We start from the raw sequence: 17,452 nt of genomic DNA on the forward strand, positions 1-17,452 counted from the left end.
GTATTCTTGAACATGGCTTGTCAGGATTTTCTATGAACCTTCCTCTTAAGAGGAAAAAGTTTTAAGCACTCCATAAAGTGACTAGCATACATCATGGTGTGCTTCTTGAGTGTGATACCACATTTGAGAGCCAGTTTGGTGTAGTGGTTAAGTGTGTGGACTCTTATCTGGGAGAACCAGGTTTGATTCCCCACTCCTCCACTTGCACCTGCTGGAATGGCCTTGGGTTAGCCATAGCTCTGGCAGAGGTTGTCCTTGAAAGGGCAGCTGCTGTGAGAGTCCTCTCAGCCCCACCCACCTCACAGGGTGTCTGTTGTGGGGGGAGAAGATATAGGAGATTGTAAGTCGCTCTGAGTCTCTGATTCAGAGAGAAGGGCGGTGTATAAATCTGTAATTCTTCTTCTTCTTAAAAAGGCATATGACCTCCCAAATTCTTCTCAGCACATTCTTCAATAACAGGAGTAACCTCTATCCTATATTCCCTTTTGTTAAAAACTAATTGATGCAAGCTGGGGGCTCATGAGGAGTTGTGGTGGGGACAATCTGGAAATTTCAGCAAATCCCCCAAAATCTGAATTATACAGGGGCTTCAGAAGATTTACATCTACCCCTTTTCCATGAACCTGACTATCCTCACCATTCTGCTATCTGGAATAGACTGTGCCTTTGTCACTGAGCTTTTAACTATTTTTGTTAACTGACAAAAAAAAATTCTATCACCCAAATCAGTGGGTGGCCTTGTTGTTCAGCTTTTGTTATCTACAGCCAGGCAGCTTACTACTAGATACAGTGATTAAGAAATTATTAAATTACATTATTTAATTATTTAGTTAACAATGAAATATAAATATTAGTGACAATACTAACAAAAATGCACTGATCTCAATCATGTTATGCTACTTTTTCACCAAAAAATCATCTCCCAAAATATTAGAACTCAATGAGCAGTAGATTCAAAAAGGAAATACTTCTTTACACAATGGCCGTTTTCGCACTTAGCGTTTGCTCCCCTTTTTCCGCGGCGCAATTATGTCCAGAGCATTTTTCTCGTTTTCCCACTAGTGACTCTTTGCGGCGTCGCCTTCCCTGAAGCCCCGGCTCAAATCGTTTTCCCACTGGCATCGGCTTGAGTCCGATGCCCTGTCAATCATTTTTTTTTTAAGCGCAAGTCTGGTCGCGTAATGACGTACTAACGTACTAACGTAACATCGAGCTGCTGCCTCCCCTTCATTTCTTGGACAAACCGCATCACGTGTGCTGCTGCTGCTTATGGATTGGCTGCAGCTGTAGAATCCTCCACAGCCCTTTATGTATTAACGGAAGCATTCACAGTGGAGAATCCTAGCACTAGATTCCCCCCCCCAAATTCTGAAGCACTAGATCCCCCCCCCCCCCAAATTTCCTCCGCTCTCTTTCCCCTCCCCGGCTGGCGCTTGCAACGGGGACCTGACTGATTCCTGCTGCCAGAGCTCCCCCCCCCCGCTCCATTCTCTCCTTCCCCTTCTGTGGCGCGTGTGAGGAGCTCGGTCGCGTCTACTTTCTAACCGAGCGGAATGTAGCCAGGGAGAAGAATGCAGGACTCCAACTTCCCATTTTATACATGGCGATTTTGTGCAGGTCCAGAAATCCTGGTGGCACAGCTGAGGGAGGCATTCCCTTCTTAAAACACACACACATGGACGCTGTGGCCCGCACCGGCACTACATTCCCCCCCCCCCCAGCAATGGTCGTTTTCGCATTATCGAGATAACGCAACAGCGGAATAACGCAACTAAAGTCAATAATAAAAAAAAATTCTAACGAAACCAATTGAAGTGCCAATTGAGGCTATTCCAGGAGGGTTTTTTTTTTTTCTATTTGTTAATTTCGAAATATCGCTATTACGCAAAACTGTGAAGTTTAAAAAAAAAAAATGGCCGTGCCGGCACTTTGGGGAAGCGCCGCGAAATGCTGATGATTGGCCAAGCGGGTGGATGGGGTGGGAGGACGGAAAGGGAGAGGGTGACGCCCCCAAAGCAGTCGATCCGGCGTGGATGGATTTCGCACAGGAAACTCCGCTGAGTGGATCCGGAGTGGATCCGGAGGTTTTCGGAAACTCCGGCAACTTGCTGAAAAACATACTCCGGCGTAAAATCCCTGAAGCGCCGGAGCAAAGCGCAGCGCCGGAGCAACATGTGCGAAATCCAAGAGAAGATCCGGAGGTAAATGGGGCGCTACGCCGGAGCAAACGCTAGTGGGAAAACGGCCAATGACTGACTAAAATGTAGAATTCTCTGCCAGAGGATGTAGTGATGACAAGCATAGATACCTTTAAAATATTAGACAAATTCATGATGGATAGATTTACCTGTGGCTACTAGCCATGGTGACTAAAAGGAACCTCCACATTTAGAGGCAGTAAATGTCTGATTAGAAGTGCCAGGAGGCAACATCAGGGGAAGACCTTAGTCTCCATGCCCTGTTGTTGGACCTCTAGAGGAATTGTTGGCCTTTATGTGAGATGCTGGATCAGACAGACTACTGGTCTGATCCAGCTGAACTTTGATGTCAAGATCACCTTCACAAAACCTAGTTTTATGTTTGGCAAACTATACTCTTCCACAGGACTTTTTTGGTAGAAAAAGCCCAGCAGGAACTCATCTGCATATTAGGCCACACCCACTGACATCACCATTGTTTCACACAGGGCTTTTATGTAGAAAAAGCCCAACAGGAACTCATTTGCACATTAGACCACACCCCCTGACACCAAGCCAGACACCAAGCAACATCAACAGAATTCTCACTTACAAGAAACATCCTTTGGTACTGAAGTACAAATAATCTAACATAATCCGAAATTTCTGTTCTACAAATACTCCAAAAATATCACTTAAAACTACATCTCCAAAGACAAGTTATAATAAATACAATGGTGAATATTGGAATCAAACAGATGTCTGTGTGAAGCCTTTCCTATAAGAAAATGCTGAAGAGGTTGGAACTCTGATTTGGGGAGGGGGAGATGAGGCACAGTAATGATAAAGGTTTAGAAAGTTATGAACAGGAGACAGCAAATAGAGATATATTTTCTTCATTTTAATACAAAGAGCTCCTGAACATATGAAAATATGGAGCTGCCTTATACTGAATCAGACCCTCGGTCCATCAAAGCCAGTATTGTCTACTCAGACTGGCAGCGGCTCTCCAGGGTCTCAAGCTGTGGTTTTTCATGCCTACCTGTCTGGACCCTTTTTAGTTGGAGATGCCGGGGATTGAACCTGGGACCTTCTGCTACCAAGCAGATGCTTTACCACTGAGCCACCATTTCTCCCCATAAAGGGACTGAAGAGGCTGGTCATTAACACACTTAAAATAGACATGCAACATATAATTAAATGAATTAATGAATGCTACTCAATGTTTTAAATAGTTTAATAATAGTTCAAAGTTCTATGAGGTCCTATTTTGTTATTGTTTATAAACTACCTTGAGCAATTTCTCTGGCAGCACAGAAATTTTCTAAATAAACTTATGAAATTCTTCACCTTGAGATGTACTTGCAACCACTAGCTTAGCTCGCTTTGGGGGAAATTCAGAAAAATTTAGGAAGGCTAGGTCTATCAGCTACGATGATTAAACTCAACTTTTATGTTTCAAGGTAGGATAACTCTGAATACCAGAGATGCTTGTAGAAATGTTGTTGTTTTCCATTTGTTGGTCTACGAGAGGTATTTGACTGACCACTGTTAGAAACAACACATTGACTACAGCACTTGACCTACAACTACAAAAGGAGGGCTTGTATATGTTTCCTGTCCTATAGGACTTTCTATAAGCCTTGAGAGTATTTTTCTTTGGCCAGTTCTAAACAACAAGCTTTTACCAGGACTGCACATTCCTCCAGCTGGTCTGCATTTTTCTTCTTAGAGAAAATGTTATCACATAGTGATGACTGGAATGACCTCTGGTTCTTTCAAGTTACACAAAAAATAACTTAAGATGTCAGAGTTTAGTGATATCTTATCACTTTAAGTTACACATGTTCCTAAAATTATGACATACACTGAAGATATCATTTTTAAGAAGACATTTTAAAATGTTTAACCTATAGATACAATTGTTTTACCCCATAAAGCCATGTGATGAAAATCCTTCCATCCTCACAAAATTATCAGAAATGCTGCATTGTTTCAAATAGGAAAAAGGACAAAATTCTAATGCAGCAAGGAAATTAGCTAAAGTGAGTTATCATTTGTAATACCTTGAATGTTAGAAGCTTAATGAACCACTAGCTATATTTTTTGCTGGAAATTTTTAATAAACTTTAAATAAACTCTGAAACAATGCTGTATTACCTCTGTTATCATCTTCAGATCTGTATTAAAATACTTAGAAGTTATCAGAGATTCTTGAATGTCTTCTACTGCAGTTCATAGAGCCTTTCCTCATATGGGCTGCCTTCCCAATGTTTCCTTCCTTTCCTGCCTTGACATCTAAGGGATACTGCTTATATGATGATAGGTACTTAAGTGCCAGTACTACAGTGCAAACATGCATAATATGCTGTTATGAAGCATGCATACATACATTATAATCTTTCCCTTTAAAACACATCCAAGCACATTTTCTATTGCTTTCCATTTACTGCTCACATATATTTTAAGAACGAGAAACAGTGATTTATACGTGTGTGCATCACATATGTCCGCTATCAAAAATATCATCCAAGCAGCAATATTCAGACTCTTCACAACCTATATGATTTTTTTCAAAATACTTTATTACCAATCCTGAAAAAAATCTTAGTCACCATCCATCATATTTTCTAAATGTAGCTGTTGATGCAGTCTGGCAAGCCAGCTCAAGAAACAAACTACCTAGACCTCTAGAGAAATTTCAGTGGGCTTAGACTGGAGTACCTCTCTTTAGGATTGCACTGTTGGTTTATTAAATATAACTAGAAACTGAAAGCCATTTGCAGTCAGTTTAAGGCCTTATAGAATTACCTAAGAATAACTGAACTAATGAGATTTCTGTGTAAACAGGAAATAATTATATCACATGGTGTATTTTTGCATTTTGCCCACTGATGGTCAGGAGTTAAATCTGTGTTGCTGTTTTCGGACTATCATAATCATAATCTCAATTCCAAATGACAGTGGAAAGAATATGATCAGTAATAACTGGCCATGCATCCCAATATGTGGTCTTTGCCATTTGTTTATTCACATATTAAAAGTGTTTACCTTTTTGAGAAAGCATTAAACATCAAATTTTGCCAAACGTAATTAGCTTCCCAAGAATTTGATGGAGGAACTGGAGTAAGATTCTTTGGTCTCATAACACATTTCAGCATGGATTTCAATACTGAAGAACCTATACCAGAGCTCACTCACTAGCAAGGAGCATCTAGGATTGTGGTCTAACAATCAGTCCACAGAGCTCTATGGCCTCATTTTGGGCAGAAGCTCACAGGAGCGGAGCTCTGGAACCTCTAAATTTTATTGTGCTCTTTCTTACTTACCCCCACCCCACCCCAATACTTGCTTCTGGCTCCGTTGTTCAACCCCATGAGAATTTTGCTGAACTTGGAAGATCTGACAAACTTTCTAATATTTTCCCCACAAAAAATGGGAAAATAACCAAAATATATACAGCAGACAGATGGAAATCTTCATTAAGCCACTGTGGCCACATAGGAGAAAGTAATTTAAAAGTATGATGGGAGTAAAGTTTTAGTGTGACAGTGTACAATTCAAGAAGCATTTTAAGGTAGATGCTGCACAGAAGTAATTTAGTACACCTTCTGATGATGTCAGGGGTGTGTGGCATATGAAAAATTAGTTGTGCTAATGAGCTCTAGCACCTTTTTTCTACAAAATGACCCCTCTGTCAAAAAAGGAAGGAGAGCAAAAGGTGCAATGTACTCTTTGAGCTCAAAGTTTTTCTCATCTTTGCAATAATGATCTTCAGTATGTTGCCCTAAATGCTTCTCTTAATTGATAGTGTCAGTAAATACCCTGAACTTCTTGTTCCACCTGTGCAAGAAGAGTCCTTCCTTCAAGCAGAAAGCTCTTTTCCAAGCTGTTTCAGATTTAGGTTGTATACTCAAAATATTATTTACTTTGCTACAGAAAAATGCTTATTTTCACAGAGTGGTTCCAAATTCCCTTCTTCTAGCCCCCACACAATCAAGAAGCAACCTCTCTTCCCAAAGTCCCAAATGTTGCCAGTTCTTTTAAAGAGGGTGGTTTGACAGCACTGCATGTTGTGTTGTTTATCATGCAGGTGTGCACTCCCCCTTTGACGTAGCAGCAAAAATTAAGCTTTTGCAGTACAATGCACATTTTATAAATATAAGAAGCCAGAAACACCAAACACTTTAAGAAAATATCCCCTTTCCAGGCGGTCAGTTCTATTGTATGAGCTGTAAGACACTAATACTGCTTGATGTACAGACTTCTTCTGTATTATAGCAGACTTTTAGGATGTGCGCCTATATGAGAGATATGTGAGGCTCCCCATCCAGCATACGACTTGAACCCGAATGGTTCTCTCAGCCCAGGAAGGGCAGACCACACGGCGGGCGCGGAATCTCACCCTAGCAAAGTCCGGGGGCTTCATGGGGGCAGCGCCGCCAGCACCAGTCACCTCTCCGGTTCCATCGCCTCCGTCCGCCATCTTAGGAAACCTGACAGTCTTCGAGCTGGGCCCCACCACAGCCCGACCGGAAACCAGCTGCAGGGGCAGGAGGGGAGAGCTGGATTCGGAAAACTTGACCCAGAGCTTTGTGCCAGAACCTCGGCGACGCTGGTCCCTGCTTAAAACTGAGCAGGCGCGTATGAGTTGCGCATGCTCAGATAACATTTGCTGAAGCTTGCTCTGCTATTGGTACTTTGATGGCTGGCAACATAAGCTTAGCTCAAATATTGCCTAGTGTGTGAACAGGTACAAGTAGTTTATACAACATTGTAGCTTTCTTTTGTTCTGACTACGAGGATTGCTGGTCCCGGATCTTAACTGATAAGGCAGAGAAGTCAGCTAGCCTGAATGCTAGGTTCACCTATCCTTTCTTGCAAGGGCGGGTGGAACAGCCTTGATCTTGGTGCCAACTTTCACTTCTGCCCACTTGGATCTTGCTTCCCCCTCAGTTATGATGCTTCCTGTTTTCATCTCCCGTACTAAAGCTGAAGTCCCCCATTCTGGAACAGTCATTAGAAAACCTACACTGGCTCTTCCAACGACAAGAAGGAAGGTGGCAAAGCCACAAAGTACCACTATCCGTGCAACCCATAAACACATTAAAATTGCATAATTCTTTATTTAGTTGCTATAGATTTTCTTCCTTATCCCTAAGGAAAAAACCCAATGTAATGCTGTACACAACTACAGTGGGTGTCTGGATCATGGTCACAGGAACCACCCTAGCCTATTATTATACCTGTTGGAGATTAATTTTCGTAGCTTCTAAAGGGCCTCCCGACTCCCGCTTTATGGAAACTAATGCTGCAGAGCAAGCACAATGAGAGTCGGGAGTCCGCGAGGGGGCGGGGGCGCGCAGCTGTTACTTTAGCGACGTCGCAGAGCTCTACGATCGCCGCCTACTGGACTACCTGCTCTAAAAGGCAAGTTGGTCCTCCGGGAAGACATAGAGATGGGAAACAGAAAGCTCGATGGATTCTCATGGCAGTGTAGCGGTCCGCCTTCTGGTTTACACGCGGAAGCAAATATCGAAGTTAGCGAAGGTTGGCAGAGGCGGTGACAGTTAGTTCCCGAAGGCGGGTGGATGCTTCCCAGCCCGGCGAGAATGCTGAAGGTGGCGGCTGGGCTGGTCGCGGCCGCTCTGGTCGCGCTGCTACTGGACTGGTACAGCCCCTCGGCCTCGGGACCCCCGCAAAAGCTTCTCCAAGCCCGCACCTTTGCCCTCGAGCCGGTGCCAGGCGCTGAGGCAAACAATCTCTTCTGGCTAGTTCAGGTGAGTCCAGTTTGTGTGACACTCAGGCGAATTCCAAGTGGAAATCCAGAATCCATGTGACAGAGGGGGCAAAATTTACTTTGGGCTAAATTAACGTGACCATCGTGATCCTTGAGAAGGCGTGTCAGTATAAATTCGTATTGTTGATAGCATGTAATAATTACAAATGAATTTTTAACTGTTCAGTTTTCTGTTTCTCAAAATTAAAGGGATATGTAAATGTCAATCTAATGAGGTCTGGTGGGAATAGAGTATTTCTCTCTTTTTTCCTGCTGTCAAGTCACAGCCGATTTATAGTGACAATTACTATGGAAGGACAACGCGATAAATAAAATCTAATGTATTTCCAAAAGTTTTGCATATGTCCACCAAAACCCTATTAAAACTCTACTATAACGTTAAAAATCAACAGAAAGGAGAAGGGTGTTTTTTTTTATTAGAAAGGGGCTCCTTAATGGTTCTTGTGAAGTTTTTTTTGTGTGTGAAATAATAGTAAGAACTCCAAACCCAAGCTAAGAATCTACAGAGAGGGGTGCATCTATGTCTGAAAGAGACATAGTTTCCTGTGAAGCTTTTTGTAAAATATTGGTTTGAAAGATTACTGCAATTCTTGAAAAAGAGGATGCTGAAACAGGAGGACATCCACGGTTACCTGTTGCATTGCTGGAGCCTTTATGAATTTACTTTGATTGCTAAATATAGCTGAACCATGCTATATTTTTTTCAGATAATTCTTTGTTATTAAGGATTTATTCTCAAGAAGATTATGTACAATTATATAGGACAGGTGTACGACGTTTGAAAAATATTATACTGTTTAACCCTATATTTGTGTAGGACTGATGTAAAACTTTTGGAAACACATTAGATTTTATTTATTGTAGTGTGTTGTTGTTCTGCTGTTTATTCCACTGAAAATTCCAATCTTGTTAATTTCATTGTAGGGACTATTACTATGGGACATTTAATGCCAGCAAATAGATCCAGGAACCCTGTTTTCCATTACATTTTTCTTTTTTTTTAAATATATGAAATTTTATTAAGAAAAGATGGACATACAAAGAAAAGAAAGAATAAAGAACGAACAAATACAATCAACATTAATCGTACGAAAAAGATACATTCCAAACACCTTAGACGCTTGGGCGCGCCATACAGTCAAAAACACATCTATGTCTAACTTCTACCACTACATCCCAATCATACACACTGGGGGATGGAGAGGATTTGAAAGGAAAAAAGAAAATTCTAGCTACTCCATGTCGAAGCCTCTACTTTTGACCCATTTATAAATGGGGTCCCATTCCTCCTGACATTTTTGCACATTACCCTCTCTTAATCTTGTGGACATTAGATCAGATTCAGCGACTTCCAACAGCTTATTAATGAATTCGTCTCTGTTCGGGATTCTATCATTTTTCCAATACTTGGCATACAAAGTTCTAGCAATGGTAACTATATACAATAACACTTTCAGTTTGGTCGTAGGCAAATTTTGCCTACAGATATTCAGAAGATACAATTCTGGCACTCCATTACATTTTTCATTGTTGAATAACTCCCCACTATATTTTCTTCTCACAGTAATCCTGTGAGGCAGATTAGGTTGAGAGAGTGATTGGTCAAAAGTCAGGCGGAGAGCTTCAAGCCAGCACCACTCCAGGCTGATTCTGATTAGTTCAGATATGAGCACTCATTGGATCTGCTTTTCATGTTTGATCCTGCAGTTTCCTACGTCAGACTATCAACAATGAGAGAGGTCCTCACTCACTTTGAGTAGATTGATTATTCTTGTGATTGTATGTTGTTTTAAATTGGCCTCACTTTTTAACATATCCTCCAACCTTTCTGTTTAATCAGCTTTGCGGATGTAGGGGAAAAGTAAAAGCCATATCTACAGAGATCCTCATGTACCTTCTAGGGTTTTTTAAAAACAAAAACTCCCCCAAATCCAGTATCATTGATGCTGTATCAAATTACTTGTCAAAGCCAGAACCATGGACTAAACTATTTTTTAAAAGTGGATCTGATACTTCATGGTGCAGAAATGGTGCAAAAACAAGGATCTGAGATATGGATCCTCATTAATTTGTATTCTTTTAAAACTGAAACAAAATAAAGCCACCATCATATTGTAGATAAGGAGTCTGTAGACAACACCACAAAAATCATACATCCACCACTTCATGGCACTGTAATGGTGCAAAAATGTGGTTCCAAAAAACAGATGGATCCTCATGGATCTTCAGGATTTTTGCATTGGGTCACTCCAAACTCACCATCAAATCACATAGCATGTTTGTAGAGCAGATTGCACCACAAAAACCACAAATTCACAACTTCATGGCACTGCCATGGTGAAAAAAAAACATGGTTCCAAAGCACAGATCTACATGAACCTTTGGGATTTTTGTGTTGGGTCATCCCAAACTCACTGTCAAATCAGGATCTTGCCAGAGTAGCCTGTTGGGCTAAGGATAGCTGTTTGTTGGAGTTCCCTCTGCCCGTATTACTAGCTAAGAATGCTCCACTCACTGCATTTCCTCTCCTTGTCCTTAACAGGTACGGTAATTAGGATCTGTACTGCATTTGAAATGCAAACTCTTGCCACAGGTGTGAGCCTCTTAGCATGGGCCAAAGGGCTCTTGTTCTGTAGCTTTTCACCTCTGGCACATTGAGCTGGCTTGCTTAACAGAAACATGGCTAGAAGAAAACAGTGTGGGGTATCTGTCCCAACCAACGCCCCCTGGTTATGCTGTCCTACACTAGCCCTGTAAACTGGCTGAGGTGAAAGTTTAGCAATCATCTTACGTGACTGCTTCAACTTCCACAGACTTCCAGTGCAAAACTATGGCTGGTATTGACTGTATGCTCCTTGCTAGGGGCTAGAGACAGATTAGCCATTCTTGAGTAGTCTACAGTAATGCATGTTGGTCTCCCCTCAAAATCAGTTTGGAAACTCCAATTGGTGCAGAATGCAGTTGTTTGTCTATCATTGGAAGCTAGACAGAGCACACACATCATTCCCATTCTACAGTTACTCTGCTGGCTGCCCATCAGTTACCAGGTTCATATGAACATATGAAGCTGCCTTATACTGAATCAGACCTTTGGTCCATCAAAGTCAGTATTGTCTTCTCAGACTGGCAGCGGCTCTCCAGGGTATCAAGCTGAGGTTTTTCACACCTATTTGCCTGGACCCTTTTTTGGAGATGCCAGGGATTGAACCTGGGACCTTCTGCTTCCCATGCAGATGCTCTACCACTGAGCCACCGTCCCTCCGAGGGTTCAATTTAAGGTATTGACTATCACATAGAAAGCCCTTCTACGTGATATCTTTGAAACCACCGTATGCACTGCCACAATGGCTTTGCTCATTTAAGCAACATTCTTCAAATGCCAACCTGCAAACAGGCAAATCAACAACTGCCTATGCATGTGCATTCTGTGTTGTAGCCGCCACCTTGTGGAATGGCCTTCCTAAGGAGGTAAGGAAGGCTACCAGTATCCTGGCACTCAGCAAACTATGCAAAACTGAATTACTCAAGAGGGCTTAGTACAGTTGCACTGTACTAAATGGTGCACAAAATTACTTGCATATATTATTAGGGACCATGATCTGTACTGCTATGTTTAAGTTGCTGAAACTAGGATCCTACTATGGAATTTTCACATCATTTAATGTGTTATGTTAATACTTCAGCTTTGTTTCAGTTCTGTTTTTAGATAACCCTAGCCCTATTATACTGTTTATTAAAGATAATTTAAGGTTTACAAGATAATGCATGGGATGGAGAAAGTAGAGAAAGAAGTACTTTTCTCCCTTTCTCACAATACAAGAACTCGTGGGCATTCGATGAAATTGCTGAGCAGACAGGTTAAAACAGATAAAAGGAAGTACTTCTTCACCCAAAGGGTGATTAACATGTGGAATTCACTGCCACAGGAGGTGGTGGAGGCCACAAGCATGGCCACCTTCAAGAGGGGTTTAGATAAAAATATGGAGCACAGGTCCATCAATGGTTATTAGCCACAGTGTATGTGTGTATATAAAATTTTTGGCCACTGTGTGACACAGAGTGTTGGACTGGATGGGCCGTTGGCCTGATCCAACATGGCTTCTCTTATGTTCTTAAATGTCTCGTTCTGTCAATTACATTGATTCTGTGAAATCCACCTTTAGTCCAAGTGAGAAAGGCAGACTATAAATAATGCAGATAATGAATAAGTAAATTGTGTATTATGTTCATTCCTTTAAACAATTTTATTGATAACATATGGTAATAATTTCCATTAATAACTTCTTTTCATCTATCCCATATGCTTCTTTCTAATCACCCCTCCCCCCATTACTTGACCCCTGCCAGTGTTATTTACTCAAAATACTAACATTAAAAGGTACCCTTAATTCCCAAGAACTAAAATTAATATCCGTCTGTCTTCTAAAGTTTAAACATTATCAAAAATTGTCCAATATCCTTTTACTTTCCACTCGTCTTCTATATAACTTCTAAATTTTTTCCACTCCCTTTTATGGACCTGGCTTGCGTGACCGAGACCTGGGTGCGGGATGGAGAGACGGTGGCTCTCTCCCAGATGGCATCCCCAGGTTACTCGGTCTTTCACCAATCACGGACAACTGGCCGGGGGGGAGGGGTGGCGCTATTCATACGGGAGGGTTACTCCTTCAGGGCTCTCCCGGCCCCAATGATCGATTGCTTGGAATGTGCCGGTCTGGCGTAGGAAGTGGGGGAGGGGTTGGCGATTTGGTTGGTGTACCGTCCGCCTAACGCACCAGCCAGCGCCTTACCAGCCCTGATGGAGGCGGTGGCGGGCTGGGCGTTGGAGTTCCCAAGGCTTATGGTCTTGGGCGACTTCAATGTCCATGCGGACGACGCGGCGTCCAATCAGGCGCTGGACCTAGTGTCTTCCATGGCGACACTGGGACTCTCCCAATTTGTCACCACCCCCACGCATCAGGCCGGGCACATGTTAGACTTGATCTTTGCGTCCGGGATTTTGGTGGACGGTATTGCAGTAGAAGCGGTGCCATGGTCGGACCACCTAGCCCTTAAGGCTCGTGTGGGTGCGCCTCCTCAACCCTGTACGGGCGGCGAGCCTATTTTGGCTCGCCCGCGGAGTCTGATGGACCCTGAGCGGTTCCAAAGGGCTCTGCGGGACCCCTGGCCCCCTAGCAATTCCCTAGGTAGACGACCTGGTAGATACCTGGCATGACAGGTTATCCAGGGCCATCAACGAGATTGCACCCCGGTGTCCTCTGAGCCCCCGAAGTAGGCTGGCTCCTTGGTACACCTTGGAGCTACGCCAACTGAAACAGGGACTCAGACGACTAGAGAGGCGGTGGCAGCATACTCGTGATGAAGCGATGAGAACATCCTATAGAACGTTTATGAAGTCTTATGAGATGGCAGTCAAAGCCGCAAAGAAGGATTACTTTGCGGCTAGGATTGCATCTGCAAATTCCCGCTCGGCACAATTATTTAAGATAATTGAGAATCTGACCACTCTGCCTCAAGGCAGATCAAACATGAGAGAATTGGAAATAGGCTGTGAGGCTTTTGCGAAATTTTTTGCAGATAAAATCTCGTCGCTCCGCCAGGACTTTCCTGCCACATTGGATGCAGTACAAGAACCCGGGGTTCCATGCCTGTCTTCTGATGTTACCTTGGATCACTTCGACGCGCTTAGTCTTGGGGAAGTCGATGAAATCCTCTCAACTGTACGCTTTACAACTTGCGACCTTGACCCATGCCCCTCCTGGCTAATTAAATCTTGCCAGAGGGAGCTTAGATATCCTGTACGGGATATCATAAATAGATCCCTCTTGGAAGGGCAATTTCCAACATCTTTGAAAGAGGCCATGGTCCACCCTCTCCTAAAAAAGAGTACAGCAGATCCGGCCGAATTGGCGAACTACCGACCGGTCTCGAACCTACCATTTTTAGGTAAGGTTATAGAGAGGGCAGTGGCGTCACAGTTGCAGTTTTTTGGATGACACTTCCGCCTTAGACTCCCACCAGTCCAGCTTTCGTCCAGGTCATGGGACGGAGACGGTGCTGGTCGCCTTGGTAGATGACCTCCAGCAGCATCTGGATCGAGGTGGCGTGGTGGTGCTGATGCTGTTGGACTTGTCGGCTGCATTCGACACGGTCGATCATCAGCTACTGGTCCGCCGGCTCGCCGACGCAGGGATTAGGGGGTTGGCCTTACAGTGGCTTTCCTCCTTCCTTGATGGACGGGGACAAAGGGTGGCTATTGGGGGACAGCGGTCCCGGAGGCATCCACTAGTGTGCGGGGTGCCACAAGGGGCAGTTCTCTCCCCAATGCTGTTTAACATCTACATGCGCCCCCTTGCCCAGATTACTCGGAGGTTCGGGCGCCATCAATATGCAGATGACACCCAGCTCTATCTACTAATGGACAGCCGACCTGACTCCGTTCCAGAAAACCTGGACCTAGCACTGCAAGCCATGGCAGGTTGGCTCAGACTGAGCGGGCTGAAGTTGAATCCAACGAAGACAGAGGTCCTTTGCTTGGGTCGCGGTGCCCTGGGAAGGGAAATCCCCTTGCCGGTCTTTGACGGTGTGCTGCTGAAAGCAGCCCATAAGGTCAAGAGCTTGGGGGTTCTTCTGGAGCCTTCACTATCAATGGAGGCACAGATAGCGGCCGCTGCCAAGTCCGCGTTTTTTCATCTTCGACGGGCGAAGCAGTTGGCCCCCTTCCTGGAGCGCCGTGACCTAGCAATGGTGATCCATGCTACGGTCACCTTGAGACTGGACTACTGCAACGCCCTCTACATGGGGCTGCCCTTGTGCCGAACTCGGCGGCTGCAGCTGGTGCAGAACGCGGCGGCTAGGCTGTTGCTGGGGCTCCCAAGGTGGGAGCACATACAGCCGGGGCTACGCGGACTGCACTGGCTGCCAGTGGTATACCGAGTTCGCTACAAAGTGCTGGTTATCACCTTTAAAGCCCTATATGGCCGAAGACCTGCCTACCTAAAGGACCGTCTCTCCCCATACGAGCCCCAGAGAGCGCTGAGGTCAGCTGGAAAAAACCAGCTGAATGTCCCTGGGCCAAGGGAGGCCAGATTGAAGGCCACCCGGGATCGGGCCTTCTCTGTCGCAGCTCCACTGCTGTGGAATCAACTCCCAGAGGAGGTGCGGGCCCTACGATGCTTAGATCAATTCCGTAGGGCCTGTAAAACCCACCTTTTCAAGATAGCCTTCAACTAATGACAAGCTAGGAAGTGCCGCTGAAAATGCTTTTAGTTACTGAATTCTACTGAAGATCTAATGTTTATAGCACCATATTGTTAATGTTAATTTTAATAATCTGTAATTTGTTTTAACCATGATTTTATAAGTATAACTTGATGTATAATGTATTTTATGTTGTGAGCCGCCCTGAGCCTGCCTCGGCGGGGAGGGCGGGATAGAAATAAAAAGTTATAAATAAAAAAATGTTATTATATTAAAATCTTCTAAATCATAGTCTCTTAAAGTTCTTGTTAATTTGTCCATCTCACTCCATGTCATAACTTTTACAATCCAATCCCATTTTTCTGGTATTTTTTTCTTGCTTCCATAACTGCGCATATAGTGTCCTAGCAGCTGAAAGCAAGTACCAAATTATAGTTCTATCTTCTTTTGGAAATTTTTCCATTTGTAATCCCAACAGAAAAGTCTCTGCAGCTTTCTTGAATTCATATCCCAAGATCCTGGAAATTTCTTGTTGCATCATCTGCCAATACTTTTTTGCTCTTTCACAAGTCCACCACATATGGTAGAAAGAACCTTCCTGTTTTTTACATTTCCAACATCTGTCTGGCATCTTGTTATTCATCTTTGCCAATTTTTTAAGAGTCATATACCATCTATACATCACTTTAAAACAGTTGTCTTTAATACTGTGACATGTTGAAAGTTTCATAGAGTTCTTCCATAAATATTCCCATGTATCCATCTGTATTTCTTTATTTACATTTATTGCCCATTTAATCATTTGAGATTTCACTCAAATGGTCTTCAGTGGTCTTCTGTAGACCATTTTAAAAGTAACATAAGTTTTTGAAATTAATTTTTCATTATTTCCAAGCAGAACTTTTTCCATTTCTGTTTGCTCTTGTCTTATTCCTTCAGTTTTAATATCATTTCCACCAAACTCTTTGTTGAATTTGAAACCAATCGTATTTGTTATTCAACTCCACAGCAGTTTTCAATTCTATTTTACCACTTTGTATTTTTAATAGTTGATTGTATGACAGCCATTTTTCCTCACCTGTCTCAGCTGTTATTTTTATCACTTCTGCTGGCACTTTCCATAATGGTTTTCTTTCATCACCATATTTCTTATACTTCATCCAGGTTTTCAACAAATTATTTCTTATATAATGGTGAGAGAAAAAATTATCCATCTTTTTCTTCCCATAATACATATAAGCATGCCAGCCGAATTTATTTCCATGACATTCCAAAGCTAAAAGTTTTTTATTCAACAGCGTCACCCAATCTTTTATCCACACTGAACAAACTGCTTCATGATATAATCTTAAATCTGGTAATTGGAATCCTTCTCTTTCTTTAGCATCTATTAAAACTTTCATTTTAATCCTTGGTTTCTTTCCAGCCCATACAAATTCCGAAATCTTCCTTTGCCATTTGTTAAATTGTTTACTGTCTTTCACAATCGTAATAGTTTGAAACAAATACATTATTCTCAGCAAAATATTCATCTTAATTGCAGCTATTCTTCCAAGCAATGACAAGTTAAGCTTATTTCATTTTATCATATCTTCATCCATTTTACGCCATAGCTTTTCATAGTTATTTTTGAACAGGTCAATATTCTTGATTGTTATTTCCACACCCAAATAGTGTACTTTAGAGGTAACTTCACATCCTGTTAGTCTCTGCAACTCCTTTTGTTTGTTTACTTGCATATTTTTACATAAACATTTTGATTTTTTTTATTAACATAAAATCCTGCCAGTTCTCCATATTCTTGTATTTTAGCTAACAACAAAGGTGTTACTTGTGTAGGATTTTCATTTATAAACATTATATCATCTGCAAATGCTCTATATTTGTAAATAAATCCTTTAACTCTCAACCCTTCTATTTCTTTATCATCCTGTATTTGCATCAATAAAATTTCAAGAGTCATTATAAACAACAAAGGTGAAAGTGGACAACCTTGTCTTGTACCTTTGCTGATTATCATTTCATCTGTAAGATCTGCATTTATACATAACCTTGCACCTTGTTCAGTATATATTGCCTTTATCATTCTTATAAAGTTTTCCCCCAACTCTATTTTCTCCATTACTGCAAACATAAAGTCCCAGTTCAAATTATCAAAAGCTTAATGCAAAAGAATAATGCAACTTCCTTCTCTGGATGTCTTTCATAATATTCTACAATATTTACAACAATTCTAATATTGTCTCTTATTTGCCTTTTAGGGAGAAATCCCGCT

General features: G+C 42.4%; 2 protein-coding genes across 3 annotated transcripts in view; one reads left to right on the forward strand and one right to left on the reverse strand.

The window, feature by feature from the left end:
* The window catches only part of UBR1 (ubiquitin protein ligase E3 component n-recognin 1), a 160,371-nt gene extending 153,529 nt beyond the window's left edge, over window positions 1-6,842 (reverse strand). The window contains exon 1 of one of the 2 annotated variants that reach the window (XM_060261180.1): window positions 6,583-6,842. In XM_060261180.1, the coding sequence (XP_060117163.1) occupies window positions 6,583-6,663 (81 nt within the window). In that variant the 5' untranslated portion in view covers window positions 6,664-6,842. The remainder of the gene's footprint in view (window positions 1-6,582) is intronic. The other variant, XM_060261179.1, reaches the window with a different exon arrangement.
* A 736-nt stretch (window positions 6,843-7,578) lies between these two features.
* TMEM62 (transmembrane protein 62) overlaps window positions 7,579-17,452 on the forward strand; it is a 74,743-nt gene continuing 64,869 nt past the window's right edge. The window contains exon 1 of the mRNA XM_060262301.1: window positions 7,579-7,957. Within this exon, the coding sequence (XP_060118284.1) occupies window positions 7,769-7,957 (189 nt within the window). The 5' untranslated portion in view covers window positions 7,579-7,768. The remainder of the gene's footprint in view (window positions 7,958-17,452) is intronic.

The sequence above is a fragment of the Heteronotia binoei genome, chromosome 21 (assembly GCF_032191835.1).
Source record: "Heteronotia binoei isolate CCM8104 ecotype False Entrance Well chromosome 21, APGP_CSIRO_Hbin_v1, whole genome shotgun sequence".
Lineage (NCBI taxonomy): Eukaryota > Metazoa > Chordata > Lepidosauria > Squamata > Gekkonidae > Heteronotia > Heteronotia binoei.